The sequence below is a fragment of the Ziziphus jujuba genome, chromosome 9, assembly GCF_031755915.1.
Source record: "Ziziphus jujuba cultivar Dongzao chromosome 9, ASM3175591v1".
Taxonomy (NCBI): domain Eukaryota; kingdom Viridiplantae; phylum Streptophyta; class Magnoliopsida; order Rosales; family Rhamnaceae; genus Ziziphus; species Ziziphus jujuba.
The window spans coordinates 19256959-19277219 of NC_083387.1; the positions used below are offsets into that span (position 1 = coordinate 19256959).

Sequence of the window (20261 nt, forward strand, 5' to 3'; positions counted from 1 at the left end):
AATTATCATTCATAGTTATTATCATCTGAATTGTTCAAAAATATAATTAACGAAATATTTCATATATGTTATATAAAATGATATTCACCAAACGAATATATATATATATACATATATATATTTGTGTAAAATGATATTGAAATGCTATACAGTAATATTGTGGTAATATACGTATACACATGGTAATATAAAATCAATTCACCAAAAAGGGGGAGGAAAGGAATATAAAAGCACATGCAACGACATTTTTATGTGTACCTAAATGTCTAATCATTACAATTAATTTTTTTTTATAAAAGAAATCTAACTTCCATTAAGAAGGTAAAAGAATTACATTATTTTGAACGAGAGCATGCGTTCAAGAGCATGCCATTATGGCCCTCTTCTAGCCAAATATCCAAATCATTACAAAATGCAATTTTTGCTACTTCATGTGCAACTCTGTTGCAAGTTGTTATCACTAGGGAAATAAAGAAAAAAAAAAAGAAAAAAAAAAAGTAACTGTATTGCAAGTTTGAGGAATAAAAAGAGAAAGAAATACTATTAAAGAAACCTGCTAGATATTTAATATCTTCACAAAGTGGTCGTTCACCAGCAAAACTTTCCTCTGTATCCTTCATTATAGCAAAGAAACTTGCTAGATATTTAATATCTTCACAAAGTGGTGCTTCACTAACAAAACTTTCCGCTGTATCCTTCGTTCTACTTATTGCCATTAAAGAGTTACTTTCAAACATGCAATTCGCAAAACCCAATTCTAAACTGAAGCTCATACCCTCTCTCATTGCGATGAGTTATGTAGCCAAAGGTGATTAAGGTTGTTAAAATGACTATAGGCTGTTAAAATGTATAATAAGATATAAACCTAACAGGAAAATCCATGATTATCTATTTATTTTTTTAAGTATATGAGATGGATTATCCATTGAAAGGTAGCTAATATACTCACATAAATATAGCTTTGCACGTTTGTAGACTTGTATAGGAAAAGGCTTTACAGGTTTGTTTTGTTAGCATGAAACAGGGAAACCGTCGCAACAATGGTTTATTTCATATTAAGCTTCACGAGTCGTAGTTTCATAATAAAATGTTCAATTCTCATGGCAATAACAAGTTCGAAAAGGAGGAACATACACATCATTACCTAAAAAAATGTTACCAGAAGGCGCAAAAGTAAGGAGGAAGAAAATAGAATAAAAATCCCTAAAATTAAATAGGTGGTCAAAATTGTGAGTTCTCAATTTGATACAGTGGCAGCAGCCTCCGCAACATGCTGATCCTTGATCAATGCTTCCCAGTCTACTTGCCTCAGCATTTTGAACCTTTCGTTCAATGTCACGAACCCAGCTTGCGGAGCAACAACTCCATATATTCCAGCTTTATGAATTAAATCCACACTAGCTCCCATATCTGGGCCATGGAGTTTTCCTGTTAGTAGTACTCGGAGCGGCATGAAAAGTGACTTCCCCTGCCATGATGAGAATCAAAAAAGTTTCAGTTGAATATGGAAATTGTTAGTCCAAAACGAAATTATGCATAAAAAAAAAAATTCTGAAGAAAAAGACGAATTTGAAGCAATTTGAAATTTCAACCAGATTGTGTATGGGAAACACAGAGAGAGAGAGAGAGAGAGAGAGAGGCCACCTTGCGCTTCAGTGATTTTCCAAAGCTCTTTACCCACTTTTGCCAACCAGCATGACCTTCTTCAAGTGCACTAAGAAGTTCACCATTGTCATAAGCAGATATAAGGCTGGCTGAAAATTCAGAAAGTTTGTCTTCCAATACAGGTTTGGCTTCAGGACTGCAGATAGCACAAGAATATGCTCGTTAGCATAACACGGTACATGTTCTAACATCATTAACCAACTACTACCATGAAAATCAGTTGTAATATCTCAACCAGCTCGCAGCAATATTGGCCTTCATTGAGAGTGCCAGCCAAATCATAAAGTTTCCTAGACCAAATGATGCCAAATATCATAACAAAACCAGAATTTCAAGTAATAAAAATTCACCTGGTTAAAGTGGCATGTAAAGGATAAGAGAGCAAGTTTGATAGCGCTTTATCTGAATCTGGTATTAAGTCAATCCCATCCTTGAGCAGCTGAACTGCCTCCTATTGAACCAAATTACATTATAGATATAGCAGATGCTTTAATTTGCATGATGATGGAATATGACATCATAATAAGAGCAGTAGTATAGGTGACTATAAATGGAGAATGTATCCATGATTTTAGTTTATAAGCATTTTTTTCTAATTGTGGATGGATCTCAACTCGTCAAAATCATTATGGAGCGAACAACCTCTCAAGCATGCTAGCAAATCATGTACATGCAATGCTTGTTATTGAAGTGCATAGATAGTGTTGACCCATTCCAGAAATGATCCACATCAGTACATACGATTACAAAACACTAGCCAATAACAAGAAAGTAGATGTTGTTTCTATAGATTAACTAACTAGAACAAATGCAACAGGAAGAGGTAGAAAATCTGAGTCTTACATCAATAAATGGCCCCTCTGACTCAGTGAGAATGCCGGTCCTTTTCCATTGCTCACCAATAAGCTTTGTCAACTCCTCGGAGGGAATTACTCTTAAGTGTTGACCATTCATCCACCTTATTTTATATAAGATAAAGGATGAAATATTAGGAAATGGCATGATAAAACAACGTTTTATAAACAGTACCACCCAATACCTCAGCAGTGCATCATCAGTGCAAATTTAACATTCTAAATGACAATGATAAGCAGTCTCTTGTCAAAGCATTATCCACGATAAATCATGCAAATATAAGTTTGAATTAAATCATAGACAAGATGCACATTAGAACCATAAACAACCATGCCCCTGCAATACCCTTAATCGATCTATGTCTTCAAGAGAAATGGAATGTAAAAAAGAAGAAAGAAGAATGGTTCTTTTTCTCAGAACATAGTAGATAGAGCCAGAATTACCTTAACTTGGTAGAATCAAAAATAGCACCACTTTTATTAACACGACCAATTGAGAACTTTTCAACTGCAAATTGCATGCAAATAATAAATTAAAGAATTGTTAAAATGAAAATTGGGGCAAGGTGTTAAAGCACTCGTCTAAAAGCTGCCTAGAATTGGTTTGTAAGTATGGTAGGAAGAGAATGAAAGAGAGTAATCAACTAACCAAGTTGCTCAAGAGTGAAAAATTCATTTTCAGTGCCATCGCCCCACCCTAATAGTGCCAGGTAGTTCACCATTGCCTGTGGTAGATACCCCATCTCCCTAAACTGTTAGGATTCAGTAACAGGAGGTTAAAAAATATTTTGTAAGTGAAAAATATAAGATAGTGTTCGTCTGAAAAATAAAAAGACAAGCAATTAGGCTAAAAACAAAGCTGACCTACAGTTTCTCAGAGAAGAAAAAGAAAGTGAAAGAAAAAACAGAAAGAAAATCTTCCATATCAAAATCTGTATTAGAGAAAATAATGCTTCGTTACATAAAAGTCCAGCAGTTAGAGGTTTATATACCTCTGCAACAGCAGCTTACATGAAACTCTAACTAAGCCTTTAACCCCAAAACAGAAAAAATACCCCTTGGATTAATAGACATAGGACACCTGTCAACAATGACTTAACTGATGTGTCCCAAATTTTACAACAATAGCTCATAGTCTTAACTGCCCTCCTCAAAAACAACTCACTTCACCAACTTTTGAAAAAACTCTTTATTTTATAACTTCTTCAATTTTCACTCTTCTTCAATTATCAAAGGGCGTCTAGGATGGATCTGCTTCAATCGGAATTGTTGCCCAAAAAGCAGCAAATGGAAGTATCTCATACCAAACTTCTAACACAAAATAAATATATATCTATATGCATGTATACATATATTTAATAAGTAAAAATACCTGCCCCACTGAAGTCGCTCCATGCCGTTTTGAAAGTTTACTTCGATCTGGTGCAAGAATTAAGGAAACATGGGCAAAGTAAGGCATTGGAAATCCTAAAGCCTGTATTAGAATGATTAGGTAACAAAGTCAGCTTCTCCTTAACAAGAATGATACTAGAGGCTTTAAAAGTGACAATAAATGTCACAGGGTTTTAAGATACCTTATATATCAATGCTTGCCTTAGAGTATTTGGTAAATGTTCCTCAGCTCTGAAAGGGAATGTTGAGATGATGAGATGAGTAGTGACATGTATCATAAGAGGAACCACAATACAAAATTCACAACATGAAAAATGCAAATAGCATTGGCAGGAGAACTAAATATAGTAGCACATAGAATAACAACTGCACTGCACATGCTAAAGAGTTATCATATGTTTCTTATATAAATATATATATATATATATATATATATAGAGAGAGAGAGAGAGTGGCTGCAGAACACGTAAGGCACTCACTTATCAAATGCATTCCATGATTTCTAAATGGAAAGTCAAACCTTTATGACCTTCTTTTTTTTTTTTTTTTTTTTTTTAACATTGTCTTCTAGCTTTTCACAACATTCAATCCACTTCTTCTATATGCATTTCCCCTTACTCTAGTTCTCTTACCTCTTCATCCCATTCTCTCCTCACTTTAATTTTTTTTTCCTTCCCTACAAAGATGGAAAAATATATGGCAAATTGATGTAAACTACTTTGAAAAATAAAATTTTAACTCTTTCAAAAGCGTATCATCAAAATCCATGTTTTCATTCGAAGAAAAGAAAAAATAAATAAATAAAACCCACGAGCAACAAAATATACAATTACAAAAAATAATAAAGAAAAATTAAGAAATTCCACAAGTCTTCCCATATCCTGTGGATATTTGGGGAGAAAATCAACAAAAACTTTCCAAGGCAATATTCCAGTGAAGCTAGCAAAAGACTGTAAAAGAGACAGGAAGAGTATTGGTTAATTTTTGCAACTTAGATTTACACCGTAGAATGAACTGATTTGCAACTTTGAAACTAATCATTAAGTTAATATTTTTTGGCTTGAAGTCCAAAACTTGTTGCTACAATAATGGAGCCAAGGGGAAATTAAAAAGGAAATAGCAAAAAATAAATAAATAAATAAATGCAGAGGAAGAGATGAATGAGAAACCCACGAGGAAGGGAGGAAGGGACAAACAGAAAAAAACCCTTCTGGATTTGGAGATGAGATGAACCAGACAACAAGATGAAAATGATTCCAAAAATAGGAGACTAAAGAGCCAAAGGGAAAAAGAGGAGATACAAAAGGTCATTAACGGAGCCTTAAAAATGGAGAGGATGTGCTTGATATGTGAGCGCCTTATGCGTTCTATAGCAAATCTCTCTCTCTCTCTCTCTCTATATATCTATATATATATATATATATATATATATATAGATAACTAAGTTACCTTATTACATGTGAAATAGCCATAGTGGCATCATCTACTGTGACACAAAAATTGTATACAGGTTGTCCATTGCTCCTCATAATGACAAAGTCTCCAAGTGTGTCCAAGTTCCAACTGACCTTCATGACACTATCAAACAAAGTTAACAGCCCATACAACAAAGTTATAGTTCAATCAACAGTGTGAAACAAACTTATTATCTACAATATATTGATGATCTGGTAAAAGTAACCAGCTTGAACTCTTTTACTACTTTGGGGCCTCAAATGGCAAAACTTCTGTGCATGAAAGCCTTATGCAATGTATATATTAGGACAGCAATGTACTCTTGGCTTACAAAACATGCCTAAATATATTATCACAAAGGATTGACATGCTATCATAGCTAACAAACTTCCCAATCACATAAAGATCATTTTCAGCTGATTCCATATTCCTCTCTTGTTGTGCCGAAACAATATGTTTACAATCAAAATGAAAAAAAGTAGACACAAATTATTTGAACCTTTCACTAAGAAACTACTCTGAAACTACTCGAAATTAAATGCACTTTTAAATAAAAATAGCTGAAATTACCTCACCGCGGATAAGGTCATTAATTTTCAAACTCCCTTCTTTTGGTACACGAAACCTATACGTGTAAGGGGTTCCCTTTGCCAACTCTTCTTGTACTTCTTCATCTGTTGCACTGGCCCACTTTCCAGTGTATACTGGAGGCAGTTGTTTTAGTTTTGCAATCTCCTTCATTTTCTCTAGCTCCTGGAGAGGATAATATAAGAACCTAGAAGTAGATTGAAAGCTCACAAAACAGAAAAAATATGACAGATAAAAACTCATAAATGCTAGGAAGACAAAAGAAATTAGAAAAGTAAACAATGAAGCCAGGTGGATTCTTCACAATCTGAGAATCAGATGACATGAATGAAGAAGAAGAGACCTGTCAACACAAGTTCCAATTTACCTCATTGGTGCAAAAGCAGCGATAAACATGATCAAGTTCCAAAAGCTTCTCAGCATGTCGCTTGTACAAAGAATTTCTTTCTGATTGCCTATATGGACCATATTCTCCACCAACGCCAGGTCCTGCATATTTGACCACATAGTATTACTACCAATTTTATATCTAAGAGAAATCCTCTGTTTTCACCATCAATGCAAGTGAACCATTTTACAATCTACTTATAGAACTATGATCAGCTACAACAACAAAGATAGATAATAATACAAAAATACATGAAAGATTAATTCTGAGTCATATGATTATAATTAAACTCATTGCCTACCTGGCATTGCTTGAGTTCTAATTGGATCCAATATCAAAATTATCCAAACATAAGATCTGGAGTTTTTCACTAGTTGAAATTACTACAAATTCATAGAATATGGACGCAATGGTCAAAATACCAGAGGAACACACTGAAAGAACGCAGAGCATCAAACAGAATTTTCCAATCAATATAAATACATTTCAGAGCTAGCATTGAACCAAAACGAGAAAAAACAAGCAAAAAGAAAGTACCTTCATCCCAATCAAGACCAAGCCAAGACAGATCTTGCAACAAGGCTTCTTCAGATTCCTTAGTAGACCTCTCCAAATCAGTATCTTCAATCCTCAGAACAAATTTCCCTCCTTTGGACCTGGAAAACACAAATTCTCCATACTCAAACCACATCCTCAAAATTCTCAAATACATATAAAATCAAAATCACCAACCAAAAAAAAAAAAAAGAACAACCTAGCAAAGAGATAATTGAAGAGTGCAGTCCTCGCTCCACCAACATGCAGATTCCCAGTGGGAGAAGGAGCAAAACGAACACGTACTGGTTCTTCAACCTTCTTTGAATGATCAGTAATGGAAGAAGCCAAGACCGAGAAACTCCTCGTCGTCGTCGTCCTAACAAAGTCCGAGAATTTTCTGTGTCTGCAACAGAGGGAAGATGGGAGAAAAATTGGATATGCAACTTCTGGAAAAACCCTAATCCTCATCCATGGCGTTCCTACTAAGGTCGCCATGTTTTCCCTTTTTGTCTCTCTCAAATGGAAAATTGATTGATTGTTCTGATTTCAAATGGATAATGAACCTCCAAAACTTTTGTTCTGTTTTTTCACCCTTTCCTTTCTGGAGGAGCTTTCACAGTTGCTGTTTTCGTGAGTCAGCTGATGTGGCAAAATTATCCAGATGTCATTTAAGTAATGGAAGGAGTATTTAGTGGCTCAGTACTCCAGGAGTACTAGACTTTTTTTCTTTTTTTCTTTTTTTTTCCTACTACCTTAAATACAGTGTAGTTTTCTCTCTTTTCTAATTATTTTGAGGAAAAAAAAAAGAAAATATAAAATATAAAAAAAAAATTGCCTTTTTTGGGTGAATAAACAAAATTGTTTTGAGTGCAAGGCCAAGATAACAATTTTGTTTCTTTTTTCCACAAAAAAAAAAAAAAAAACACAAGTAAAATTAATTGAATTTCCTAAAATTTTATCATCCAATTCCGGTTCCTTAAAAAACGAAAATACTCATCCTTTAAAAGTGCGCAAGATTTAAAGGTAGGATGAAATGAAACTACGGAACTTCGTCCCAGATTTTTTCATTTTTTTGGTAATATCTTCGTCCCAGATTTCTTCATGAACATTTTTTTTTTCTTTTTTTTTTTTTTTTGTTGCTCGAAGATTTCTTCATGAACTTGTAATTCTTTTTTTTTTTTTTTTTTTTGGGTAAATGGGATCTAAAATTCTTTATTTCTTAAAAGAAGGGCCAAAACAAAAACTACATTTTTGTCTTTAAGCCCGTATAAAAAAAACTTCGTTCTTTTTAAATTTTTTATTATTTTTTTAAACCACTTCTTCCGAGGCTTTCCGCTTTTTTGTCTGCCACCATAACAAAGCCACTTTGAAAACACCCTTCTCTCTCAACTCTCAAGTAAAACCGAATGCAGGCTGCAAAACCCTTTTCTCTGTTTTTCCCTTCCCCGCTAAAAAAAACAGAGAATGAAAGAAAAAAATTAAAAAAAAAAAGCAAAAAAGAAAAGTGACCCTCTTTTTCGATGGAGGAGACTGTAGACTTGGGACTATCAGACCTCTCTCAAATTGTCCTCGCCGAATGTGCCCAAATGTGAAACCACGGACATCAGAGGGTTAGGTTTCTTTGTGTCATAGTATTAGTTCCTGACTTTTTTCAATAGAGTTTCTAATCCAGCTATCAAAGTCTTGCTTCAATCTTGGCTAGAAGATTTAGCTACCACAGGAAAAAAGCAGAGCTTTCTTCTTACCCCTCACTCCATTTACATCAAAAGAAACAAAAAGAGAAAAAGAACCCCTATTGAAGTACAGATTAAGAGTTTCTCATATAACATTACCATCTCATATATGGGTTCTCTTCAAGCCAAACTTGTCTTCTTGATTCTACTGCAAGCTTCATGCAATATTATTGCTACCAAGGATGAAGAATGGAAAACTGCTTCTGCAACGTACACCAAAGAAACAGATGGATCTATCATTACTGGTACTTTTCTTGCTCCTTGTTTATAGATTTTGAAAGCTTTAGTTTTTGGGATAGGGCTTTCCAGTTTCACAAAGATTTGGCTACTTTTTTTTAATAATGTTTTCAGAAGGTGCTTGTGGTTATGGGGACCTTCACAAAATAAGCTATGGGAAGTATAGTGCTGGATTAAGCAGCATTTTGTTCAATAGAGGTAGTACCTGTGGGGCTTGCTATGAACTAAGATGTGTTGATCACATCTTGTGGTGCTTACAAGGTAGCCCATCAATTATCCTCACTGCTACAGATTTCTGCCCCCCAAACTTTGGTCTTTCAGCAGATTATGGTGGTTGGTGCAATTTCCCCAAGGAACATTTTGAGATGTCAGAGGCAGCATTTGCTGAAATTGCAGAGAAAAAAGCAGATATTGTGCCAGTTCAGTATAGAAGGTAATAGACAAAATTGCTTATAGATATACAACTGGTTGGATTACTTTTTTTCTCTTTTAATTTTTCTTTCTTCTCTTTTAAAAATTTCTTCTTCTTTTTTTTTTTTAATTTTTTTATTTATTTATTTTTTTTACATTTTTGGATAGGGTGAAGTGTGAGAGGAGAGGTGGGCTGAGATTCACGGTGAGTGGAAGTTCTCACTTCTACCAAGTTTTAATTACTAATGTGGGACTGGATGGTGAAGTGGTTGCTGTGAAAGTGAAGGGATCAAAAACAGGGTGGATACCAATGTCCAGAAACTGGGGACAATTTTGGCAAAGCAATGTCAACATGAAAGGGCAGCCTCTATCTTTCGAAGTCACCACCAGTGGTGGAAGAACACTTACGTCTTACAATGTTGCTCCAGCAAATTGGGAGTTTGGCCAGACATTTGAAGGGAAACAGTTCTAAAATGATATTAGAATACCATCACCAAAATCTCATTTCTGAAATAAGGATTCCAAAGTTAAATACTTTGAAATCCTGATCATTGAGTTCATCAATACTGAAGATCTGTCCACATGTTTACACATTACTCATGTAGTCATGTCCAAATCTCCACCTATCCCAAGGAGATAAGCTCTTAGTCAAAAAGAAGGAAGAAAGATGTACAAGAAAGTTGAAAAATTAGGAATACGAGGTCCCAGTTTTGTCTCTTTATAATATTGTGATTCAAAAGTATAACTAGTTGTTAATGGAATATGTATTCGTTAAGAAACAAAGTGATGCAACCAACCTTGCATTCTTCACTAATTCCGGCTTTAACGCTTAAACTTACTTTAAATGACATTGTCTTTACTCTTTAGAATTGCTTATAAATAGTGTCACCAGTCAACGATGTTGCATCTAAAATAATGACTATTTAACACAATTGTGGTACAAAAGGATCAGTACAATTAACACCATACGATATGATACACTGCTAAGAATATGACTTACATATAATGAACTTCAGATAAGCATAGGATAAGCAAATGATGTTCCATGCGGCATAACATAATTAACCAAATGTAATGCATAAACAGTTAGGATTAGGCTAAATACCACATCATGAAGCATGCATACCAATGCTCAACCAACTAGAACTCTTAACAGTTTCCCTATCTATTATGCTGGGGCATAATGGAAATGCACCATCTACTGAAAAAAAAACATAATGCTTAATTCCCTAACAGATTGTTTCCGATGCTTTACAAGCTTCCATAAAAAAAAGGTTGTTTTTTTTTTTTTGGTTATTTGTTTATTAATTAATTAATATTAATATTATTATTATTACTACTATTATTATCATTATTTGCAGAAAACCAACTCTTCATATCAAGTGGGTTTGACCATAAAATAGCAATGCGTTAAATGTTTTCCACCATGAGAAACTTACAAAAATGAAAATGGCTAAATTTCTATACAAGTGATGAAAAATTAACCAAATGTAATACATATAGAGTTAAATTCATTTTTGCCAGGGAAACGCCAAATGCCACTTCATGAAGCATGCACAAACAACTAGAACTCTATCAGCCCACTTCCCTATCTATTATATTGGGGCATAATGGAAAGACAGCTATTTCAACATCTATTGAAAAAAATCATAATGCTTAATTTCCTAACAGATTGTTTTCAATGCTTTACAAGCTTCTTCCATAATTTTTTTTTTTTTTTTTTTTTTTTGTTTAACAGAAAACCAACTTCATATCAAGTGGGGTTTGACTATAAAATAGCAATGAGTAAATGTTTTCTACCATGAGACCTAGTAAATGTTTTCTACCATGAGAAACCTACAAAAATGACAATGGCTAACTTTTTCAGTATACAAGACATGATCAGCTACCTCTCCCATTCATGCACTGTATATCCCACGATTCAGTTCTGGCTTTAGTGGAAACTCTTACTTTTCGTCATCCAGAAAGTCCAGAGATTCACCATAGTACTTTTGAGCATCCATTCTGACAATACCTGAAGCAGTTGTCTCTCCCATTGCTTCTAAACCATTCACAAGTATTCTAAAAGTTGACCTATCTGGTTCACACCCTACCTGTTTCATCAAACAATAGCACTCCATTGCCAGCTCAATGAAGCTCAAACCCAGTAAAGCTCTCAACAGAGCATTGAAACCTTCAACTTCAGGCTTCAAATTAGTCTCATTTTTCAAGTAAAAGTAAAGGAGTTCAACTTCCTTCACAAACCCACTGCTACCCAATACTTGAATCATATCAGAATACAACAAAACTTGAGGCTTATACCAAATTTCCCTCCGAATCTCCTCAAAAACCTGTGAGGAACAACCACATAAACAAAACAAATATCACAAAATTTTCCATTGTTTTCTTTGCCGATTATTCAAATTGGGTAGAGTAAAAGAACAAATGACCAGTTCGAAATCTTCGAACCTTGAGAGCCAAAACGCACTCGTTCTGGCGGAGAAGTTCGCGGAGTACGGACATCATGTCGAGCTTCAGTAAACGTCTGAACTTGGAATCGAAAGCTTGCTCAAAATGGTGAAGATCCTTCTTGGATCTCTTCAGGGTCTGAACGGTCTGGATTGCCTCGATGCTGAGGTTCCTTCCCTTCTGCAATGGCCTCGGATTGTTGCTTCGGTCTCTCATCGTCACAACCCATCTCCGTTTCTTGGGTCTCGCGAATCGCAGCCATTGAAGCTGAGAGTTGAAGAGCGAGAGCGGTTGAGTTATGGCAGAGGAGACCATTATCAATCTCATCCGACTAGAATCGCATGCCCCTTTTCAGTGGTCCATAAAACTGGAGAAGAAGAAGATTGTTTCCGGACACGTCCAATCCCGCTTTCTAAATTTTATTTATTTATTTATTTATTGAATTTGATTTTCCTATAAAAGAAAACCTGGGTTTTTTTAAACAATTTTAATGGCAAAAGAGAAATTATGCAAATAAAAAATTTACCTCCTTGTTTTTTACCTGAGACTTGGGCAGAGTCTCTTCATCGCCGGTCATGGCCACCCAAACCTCTCCGTCAAGTATTATGGAACAAGCCCAGCAAGTAGAGGGTGGTGAAGCGGTGGAGAAAAGCAAGAAAGAGAAGACGAAGGGCAATAATAAGCTGAAGAGAAAAAGAAAACAACGATGAGAATAAGGAAGCAGAGAAAGAGAATAAGGAGAAGGTGAAGAGTAATGGAGGTTTTGGGATTATGAGTACGGAGTCCTTTGATTCATTGATATTGTCTGAACTCACATTCAAGGCCATTAAAGATATGGATTTTGAGATGATTTGGATTTGAAAAGAGAATGCTTTATTTGTAAAGCTCCTAAATACTCTGAAGTATCTTAGTTATGGTTATGGCTATTATTTTGGTTAATGAAGAAATCTAAAGCCATTGAAAAGTACTCTCAAAGCCACACCAAATTTACTAAATGGGTTTCTTTAAATTTTTTACAGAACATATATGAGTAAACTCGAAAATTGTTCAGTACTTATGATCAATTTGATTAGCTGCATAATCTGTTCTTAACAGCTAGGGACCCAGATAGTTAATGGACTCCACATAGGCCCTTCAAGCTTTGTCCTATACTTTTTCAGACTATGTGATCCACATGTCTTCAAAACCAAATTAAATTTACATTTGAATTACAATGCTGATTCAAGGCAGAGCAGTCCCTCTACTTGTAAAAGATGTTCTTGGAGCTGCTAGGACCGGTTCTGGGAAAACTCTTGCTTTTCTAATACCAGCTGTAGAGTGTTGTACCCTCACACAGTTTACCCCTCGAAATGGAAGCGGTGTTTTGGTTATTTGCCTAACAAGAGAACTCACAATACAGGTGAAAGTATTTTCTTTTTTTCTCCATACGTTTTCCTGGAAAATGAAAATAGAAGGTTGGAGATAATTCTGTGTAGACTTTAGAGTGATTTTTAATTATACAGAATTCTGAGTGCAATAATTTATAGTTTGATATATCTTACCCTGCTTGTCTATTTTGTTAGATTCTTGGCTTTTATGCTAAATTCCTCTATTCCTCCCGACTTATTAACCTTATAAATAATTCACGCATGCGTTGGCAATTCTCAGACTCTTGGCCTGGTTAACAGTGGTGCTGCTAGAAGAGGAGAAGCAGAACGTATTGCAAAAGGAGTAAATCTATTGGTGGCAACCGCTGGTCGCCTAATTGATCATCTTCAAAATACATATTCAAAAATCTAAAGGTATCATATGCTACTGTTCAGCATTTTACTATCGTTTTATTGGCTCTCGTGGTTGTTTCTGCATGATCAGTCATCAAGTTTTCGATTCTTCTACCACTTTTTCATTCACACATTTTTCTTATCTATGTTGTTAATGATCATTTCAAGTATCACTCACAGACATTTGGCATGGTTATTTTTTCTGTTCCTCCATGAAAAACCAGACAGAAGTACATATGTTTCCTTTATAGTTTGTATGGTGAACCTTTTTTTTTTTTTTTTTTTTTTTTTTTTTTCCCTTCTGTGTGTGTGTGTGCGCGTTCGTAATTCACTTGCACTTGCGGTGTCTCATGATTGACGAAGCTGACAGAATATTGGAAGCAAATTTAGAAGAAGAGATGAAACAAATCATCTGGCTTCTACCAAAGGTAAACTCCATAATTTATCTTCACCTTTAACAGTACATATAAAACTTTAAGTTTTGAGCATGTATTATTGAGATGTTCATTTTGAGTAAAATAAATCAAACTATAAGGTTTTTTTCCATCTATTGCAAAGATGAGGGAAACAAAAAAGACGCTATGTGAAAAAAATGGTTTATCTACGAAGTACTCAACTTGTATAACAATTCTAAGTGTTTGCATGACTTTGGAAAGGAACAGTAAAAGTGTATAATAGATACATTGTTTCTAATATTCTCTAGGTCTGCTAATTAGATGTTTGATCATTTGAACCAAACTTGGGACCTCTTGTGGTGGTTCTGCAACGAGGATACTGACACTTAAAAGATATCACTTTTTATAGAGAATGTCTTCATCGAATTTCCGCTATTTTTCCTTGTTTTCTTTCACTGCAATGTTGGGGTATGGCAATATTATGTATTATTTAAATTTTGCAATGTGCTTAGTTCTGACCTTTTAAGGCCACATTTATTTATTTATTATCTTTTTTTTTTTTTTTGTGATGTCAGTTTCAAGGTTTCTATTTGATTGAATTCATTTTGATATGCAGACTAGGCAAAAAACTTTATTTTCAACAATCCAAAGTAAAAAGGTATGTCCATCTCTATATTGTGCGTCGTTCTTTTCAGTCTTCTGCTATTCAAATTCTTTAGAATTCTATTAAACTGTCTGAGTCATTTGCTTTGTAATTTTGAATTTTGATATCAAGCTGATTATAAAGATTTTTCCTGCAATTCTGCAGGTTGAAGATCTTGCTTGCTTGTCATTTCAAACACCTGCTATCTATATCAATTGGATGATGGTAGAACTAAGGTAGAAATTGCCTTGGGACCATAATTGTCATAATGTGTATTGTAACATGTATAGTTTTGTTGAAAAAAAGTATATTGTTTAACAATTTGATATACTTTTTAACTGAAATATTTTCAAAATTATAATTCTTTATGTGCATATTGGTCATGTACAGTTATAGGTGTTCCAAAAAAATCCCTTTGCTATTCCTTATATGATACATATTAAGCATAGATAAAAACATCAATATGGTAAACTATGAACATCATTATTAAATCATGTAAAAGTTCTGTAAACTTTCAGTTTTTAATCATTGATTTCCTTTTTGATGGCATCAATATTCATTGTTCTATAAGCTTTCAGTTTTTAACCATTAATTTCATTTTTTATGGCATCAATATTCATTCCTTGATGTTATTAAATCTACAAATATTTACAAAAGGTGACATTGTTTTATTAAACTTTCATGTATCAATGTATCATATGCATTGTTATGAAATATATCATTTATCAGACAATACAGTGAAATTTCCAATACGTTTTAGATATGCATTGTTTTCTGTCCAAAACGATATTGTATCATATGTATTGTATCATGTAATGGTGATACAAACAACTATGCTTGGGAGTACAATATCTGTATGTAAGTGGTTTTGAGTAACATATTCTATTTTTCAAAAATCAGTTATACTTTTAATTTACATTTCACATCTGTATGAATTTACAGTTTCTTGTTCTTTAACTTCCACTTAGAGAAACTCACAGGATTTGGGATTGTAAATTACCAATGAAGGGATGGAATAAGGCTACTGTGTTGTGCCTTGTTCCAAAAGATTTATTCTTCTATACTCTTTCCTCAAGAGAAATCTGTCTAAAAAAATCTTGGTTTTCTTCTCATCAAGTAACTCGGTCAAAATTCCATAGTGACCTTTTGAGAGACATCACTGTACCTAGCTTCGATATCCATGGAAAGCAAAAGCAGCAGAAGAGGACAACTACCTACTTTGACTTCTGCAAAGCAGACAAAGGGATCTTGTTATGTGCTGATGTAGCAGCTCGAGGTCTTGATATACTTGCTGTGGTATGTGTTTCTTTTCCTGTGTGATCTGGACCTATTACAGTTAATATTTTCCACATTATGGCTTTTGCATTATAGCAATGCTTGTAGGACATAGATTGATTGCTTTTCCTTAAATAAAAATTATATTAAGCTGTTTATTTAACTTCATACACTTGCCTATCAGTTATATAGCTATTTTAAAGTAAAACTAGGTGGAGGTCATAGCCCTTACGAGAGCAATTAGTAAATGGGTCTGTTGATGATAAAATGGTGTATCTGGCTTAATTATGCTTTTCAAAATCTCTTTGTTTTTCTCCTTAAAAGTTGAAAAAGTTACAAGCCTTTAAAACTTGAAGCTTTATGCTATGGAAACTGCTGGAGCTGCTGAGAATAATAATAATAAACGCAACAATTACGAAAACGTGATGCTGTAAAATTCTTGGATGGATAATTATATCTGACACCTTCTAACCCCAACTTTTTGAATGTTCATTTTGTGTTTTACTGATATTGCACTTTTCTTTACTTTTTTCTTTTGCTTGTAGGACTGGATTGTTCAGTTGATCCTCCTGATGAACCAAAGGTGCCTACTTTCCTTATCTTAACTGACAATAAAATATTTTAGTTTTATTTTCGATAGTATAATTTTTGTTCATCAATGTTAAATGAACTGAAGATTGGGATTACTGCTTGCAGGAATATAGTCATAGAATAGGTCGAACAGCTTGTGGGGAAGGTGGGAAAGGCAAAGCACTGCGCTTCCTCATTCAATGTGTACATGTTGATATCATAAGATAATTTAAATCATTGAAGAACTAGGGAGAGCTAAATAATTGTAGAAGACTGATATTTAGTTATCTTGTTGAGCAGGCAGAAGGGAGAATAGAGTGGGATAAAATCACCTATCTAATACAAATAGTCAACAAATTTGTTAAAACTTTAGTTGCGGATTTATAGATGCAAACTTTGTTACAAGTTTAGTTGCATATCTTCGTACAAGAGGGATTCTGGTGGTCCTCATATAAAATTGAGATGTGCTACGTGAAGTTCTATATAAATTACAGATGTTGGTTTTGGCCAGGCTGTTGCTGCGTCATTTAATTTGCTTCTCTAACCCACTGACAGTGAATTTGAGGGAAGCCAACATGGATTTGGTGAGAACAATCCTTATGGAAAACATGAAGGTGGTGCAGATAACAAAACCTGATTTTGTAAGTTATTAGCAGAACAACAGGTATTGCTCTGCACAAATTTTGCTAGGGTAGGAAACTTGTCCAGGATCATTAAGCATTCTCCCAAGCAGCAATTACCATTTTTGTCTATTTTCGCTGCTTGTTAAGATGTAAAATCATGGATTGCATTTTTGTGTTTTAATTTGAGCAAAATCTTTTTTCATTTGATAAGAATTCTATCCAATATTTTTTTATTTTTTTATTTTTTCAGACATAGTTGAACAGAAACATCAAATTGAAGTAATATGGTTATCTTAAAATTGAAGTAAGATCAAATGTTGCAATTTAGACCATCAAGTCAATTTGTTGTATTTGAGTCCAGTCAAATTTTTTTGATGTAAGGCCTAAACAAATTGAAACTAGAGGGCTTAATTTGCAACAAATTTAAATTAGAGGATGCAAATTACAATAAATTTGACCAAATTGCATTTTAATATTGGTGAAGTAGGATGGAATTGTTAATCACCATTAGTCAAAAAATTAAATTGGATAAAAATGTAATAAATTGAAACATAAGGATCTAAACTGCAAGGTTTCTCCAAGCTAATTAATGAAACATGGAGCCTACCAACTTTCAGGAAATAACAAAATTTCATACGAATTATAAATCAAGTCCAAGTTAAGATTGTAGACAAAAAAATAAAAATAAAAAATAAGAAAACTTAGATAATGAGACTGAATTGAAAAGAAAAAGCCCCAAAAACTGACAGGATCATGAGCAGAAGAATAGTTGGAGAATATGTAGGCATTATTCCAAGTGCAGAACTATTATGTTTCTGGTTTTGAGCTTGAGGTGGGTTTGCAATCTCAGGTTCAAGTACTTTGATGATCATCTTCTGTCCTCTCTGGCAATGTCCAGCAACCCCACTAATGAAAAAGAAAAAACCAGGTCTATCCAATTTGAAAACGGTTTCACCATTATTGGAGAAGAAAAGGGGATGAGTAGAATGACATTTCCCATATTCCTCTTCAGTCACCTCCATAACTGAGTCTTTTTTGTACTTGAAATCTATATACATTTCCATGAAAAAACACAAAGAAAATGTTAAAAAATAAATTAAAAAAAAAAAAAAAACAAAAAGAGTTGAGGGTTTTACCCAAAAAACAGATTTAAGTAGTACAAAGTACTTACAAACAGTGTCATTAACATTGAACCTGTTTTGAGATGCCCATTGGTTGTAAAATTGTTGGTTTTTATTTTTTGGAACCTCCCAGCCATTGGTTCCCCCAACTTCAAACTTAGTGCATGTTACAAAGAAGAATTTGAAGGTAGAGAGAAGGAGGAAAGAAAGAAGTAGTTTGGAGGACTCCATGAAAGACAAAAAGCACAATGAGTGTAGCTTTAGGAAGAGTGAAAATGGTGTCTAAGAAAATGTAATGGAGAAAATGGGTTTTTGGAGTTTAATAAGAGAGATATGCAGTTTGGTTGAAGTCTGGTTTAGTGAGGGAGTAGAGGAAGAGAATTCTAAGGGAGTGAAATTTGGAGGTAGTGGGATTGTTAAAGTGTAAAACCGTTAACCAAATAGGCTAATCTTTGACTTGGTAGTACGACTGTTTTCCAACAAGGCAGCTCAACGAGACTGTTGAGAGGAATTAGCTGACATTAAAAATAAATAAATAAATAAGGGAAAAACGGATTTAGGATCTCTACTATATTTTTATTTATTATTATTATTTTTAATCTTTGTTTATACTTAGTTTTTAATTCTAACATTTGATTTCTCAATCCAACTGTTGATATAAAACCATTTTATCAATAATAATAATAATAATAATAATATAATGAAATTTGAATCAAACATTTGTGTGGATATATATTTTGTGTTAAAAATACAATTATGCACAAACATAAAACGAAAATAAGTAGATGCAGTATGAGCTGAAATCGTAGTTAATAAAAGATTAATTTGGCAAAATATACGTAATATGCTTTCAAAATGAATGAGATGTATGTCATCCAGATTATATTGAGTAATATAAATCACTAGGCTTTGAATGAAAACATTACTTCACGAAATATATGTGTATATATTAATGTATAATTTATTTGATGGGAGAATTATTTCCTTGTGGCTATTTTAAAATAAGGCTGCTTTAAATGCAAATATCTCATAATGCAGGCTGGGATTAAATTAGACTAAACTATTAATTTTTTTTTTTTATTTGCTGCATTCTTCTAACTATTGTCACATCAATCTAGTAAAATGTTTATTCAAATTTTATTTGACTAACTTTAAATGTATTCCAAACGATCCTTATTTAGAGATATATTGTTTTAAATTCAATTCAATTAAATTGGATTATTTTGAATTTATCTAAATTTGATTTGAGTAAACTTAGAATTTTAAATTTAGATGTACTCCAATTGAGTCCTATTTAGAGACATATAATTGAAAAAACTATATTGTACCCCTCTTAACTATACCATTTTTCGCACTTTGTCTTTGGGCCTTATGTACAAAACTCATTTGCTATTTACCCAAAAAAAAAAAAAAAAAAAAACCAGAAAAAAAAAAAGAGAAAAGAAAAGATTTTTTTAAAAAAAATTTGCATTGCCCTCTTAAAATAATTTTCAAGTTTCTTAAATTTTTTATGGATTTTAACAAATGAATTTGATGGAATTTTTGACTGATAAACGCACATCTCATATAACTATATTTGTAAACCATCTTATTCCATTTTATTTTACCATTTAAATGGTATGTATGACAAATTTTATCAAATTAAAAAATAAACAAATAAATAAATAATCACCAGTATAATAATTTCTGTAGAACACTCTACATTACCAGGGTCATTTTTAATCAATTCCGCCTTTTCCTACATTTTGCATCAAGAAAATCTTACTTGGATAGAAACATTTATCATGCATCTTTCAAAACAATATTTAGTTTGTCAACATAAACAATGACACTAAAATTCCCAGCCACAACAAAATCAACCAAGTTAATTTTGTGGATTGATTGTTTAAACTAAGATTTATTATATGAAATATCAATAAGATCTGCAGAGACAGATGAATTAAGGTTAATATTTTGAACAAGACCTAAATAATGAGACTATGATGACCTTATCACATCCCAAACTTTTTGCGGTTTCAAAAAATGAAAGTTAGCGTTGGATCCAAGCTGTGGTAAATCCATGAACTTTTTAGAACATTTTTTTTTCTTCATTGTTGAATAAAAATTGATTTATCTTTTAACATATTTTAAAAATTGATTACAATTAGTATATTATAAAATTCGGCT

The 20261-nt window shown here is 33.3% G+C and overlaps 4 protein-coding genes and 1 pseudogene across 6 annotated transcripts; 2 read left to right on the forward strand and 3 right to left on the reverse strand.

The window, feature by feature from the left end:
- Positions 1-1032: 1032 nt before the first annotated feature.
- Positions 1033-7451, reverse strand: LOC132805424 (glutamate--tRNA ligase, chloroplastic/mitochondrial). The gene is made up of 13 exons (XM_060820363.1): positions 7097-7451; positions 6880-6998; positions 6322-6443; positions 5937-6119; positions 5361-5479; positions 4094-4142; positions 3892-3993; positions 3169-3271; positions 2964-3027; positions 2509-2623; positions 2016-2116; positions 1645-1801; positions 1033-1468 (listed from the first exon to the last, which is right to left on the reverse strand). The coding sequence occupies exons 1-13, from the start codon at positions 7372-7374 to the stop codon at positions 1238-1240; spliced, it is 1743 nt and encodes a 580-aa protein (XP_060676346.1). The 5' UTR covers positions 7375-7451; the 3' UTR covers positions 1033-1237.
- A 1270-nt stretch (positions 7452-8721) lies between these two features.
- On the forward strand, positions 8722-11002 carry LOC132805425 (expansin-A20). Its single transcript, XM_060820364.1, has 3 exons — positions 8722-8857; positions 8964-9282; positions 9429-11002. The coding sequence occupies exons 1-3, from the start codon at positions 8722-8724 to the stop codon at positions 9730-9732; spliced, it is 759 nt and encodes a 252-aa protein (XP_060676347.1). The 3' UTR covers positions 9733-11002.
- Positions 9097-12454, reverse strand: LOC132805427 (pentatricopeptide repeat-containing protein At1g62350-like). 3 transcript variants are annotated; one of them, XR_009640844.1, is made up of 4 exons: positions 12250-12454; positions 11709-12161; positions 11150-11590; positions 9097-9233 (listed from the first exon to the last, which is right to left on the reverse strand). XR_009640844.1 is itself a non-coding variant. In XM_060820365.1 (3 exons), exons 2-3 carry the CDS (start codon positions 12033-12035, stop codon positions 11207-11209), a joined length of 711 nt encoding a protein of 236 aa, XP_060676348.1. In that variant the 5' UTR covers positions 12036-12161; positions 12250-12454; the 3' UTR covers positions 11034-11206. The 3 variants fall into 3 exon arrangements, 2 of the variants coding, with proteins under 2 accessions (XP_060676348.1, XP_060676349.1); XM_060820365.1 differs by lacking the exon at positions 9097-9233 and having other exon boundaries at positions 11034-11590; XM_060820366.1 differs by lacking the exon at positions 9097-9233 and having other exon boundaries at positions 11034-11590; positions 11709-12175.
- A 1364-nt stretch (positions 12455-13818) lies between these two features.
- Positions 13819-17127, forward strand: LOC132799415 (ATP-dependent RNA helicase HAS1-like; annotated as a pseudogene).
- A 464-nt stretch (positions 17128-17591) lies between these two features.
- LOC132805428 (early nodulin-like protein 5) lies at positions 17592-18455 on the reverse strand. The gene is made up of 2 exons (XM_060820367.1): positions 18146-18455; positions 17592-18022 (listed from the first exon to the last, which is right to left on the reverse strand). The coding sequence occupies exons 1-2, from the start codon at positions 18324-18326 to the stop codon at positions 17676-17678; spliced, it is 528 nt and encodes a 175-aa protein (XP_060676350.1). The 5' UTR covers positions 18327-18455; the 3' UTR covers positions 17592-17675.
- Between the last annotated feature and the right edge of the window lie 1806 nt (positions 18456-20261).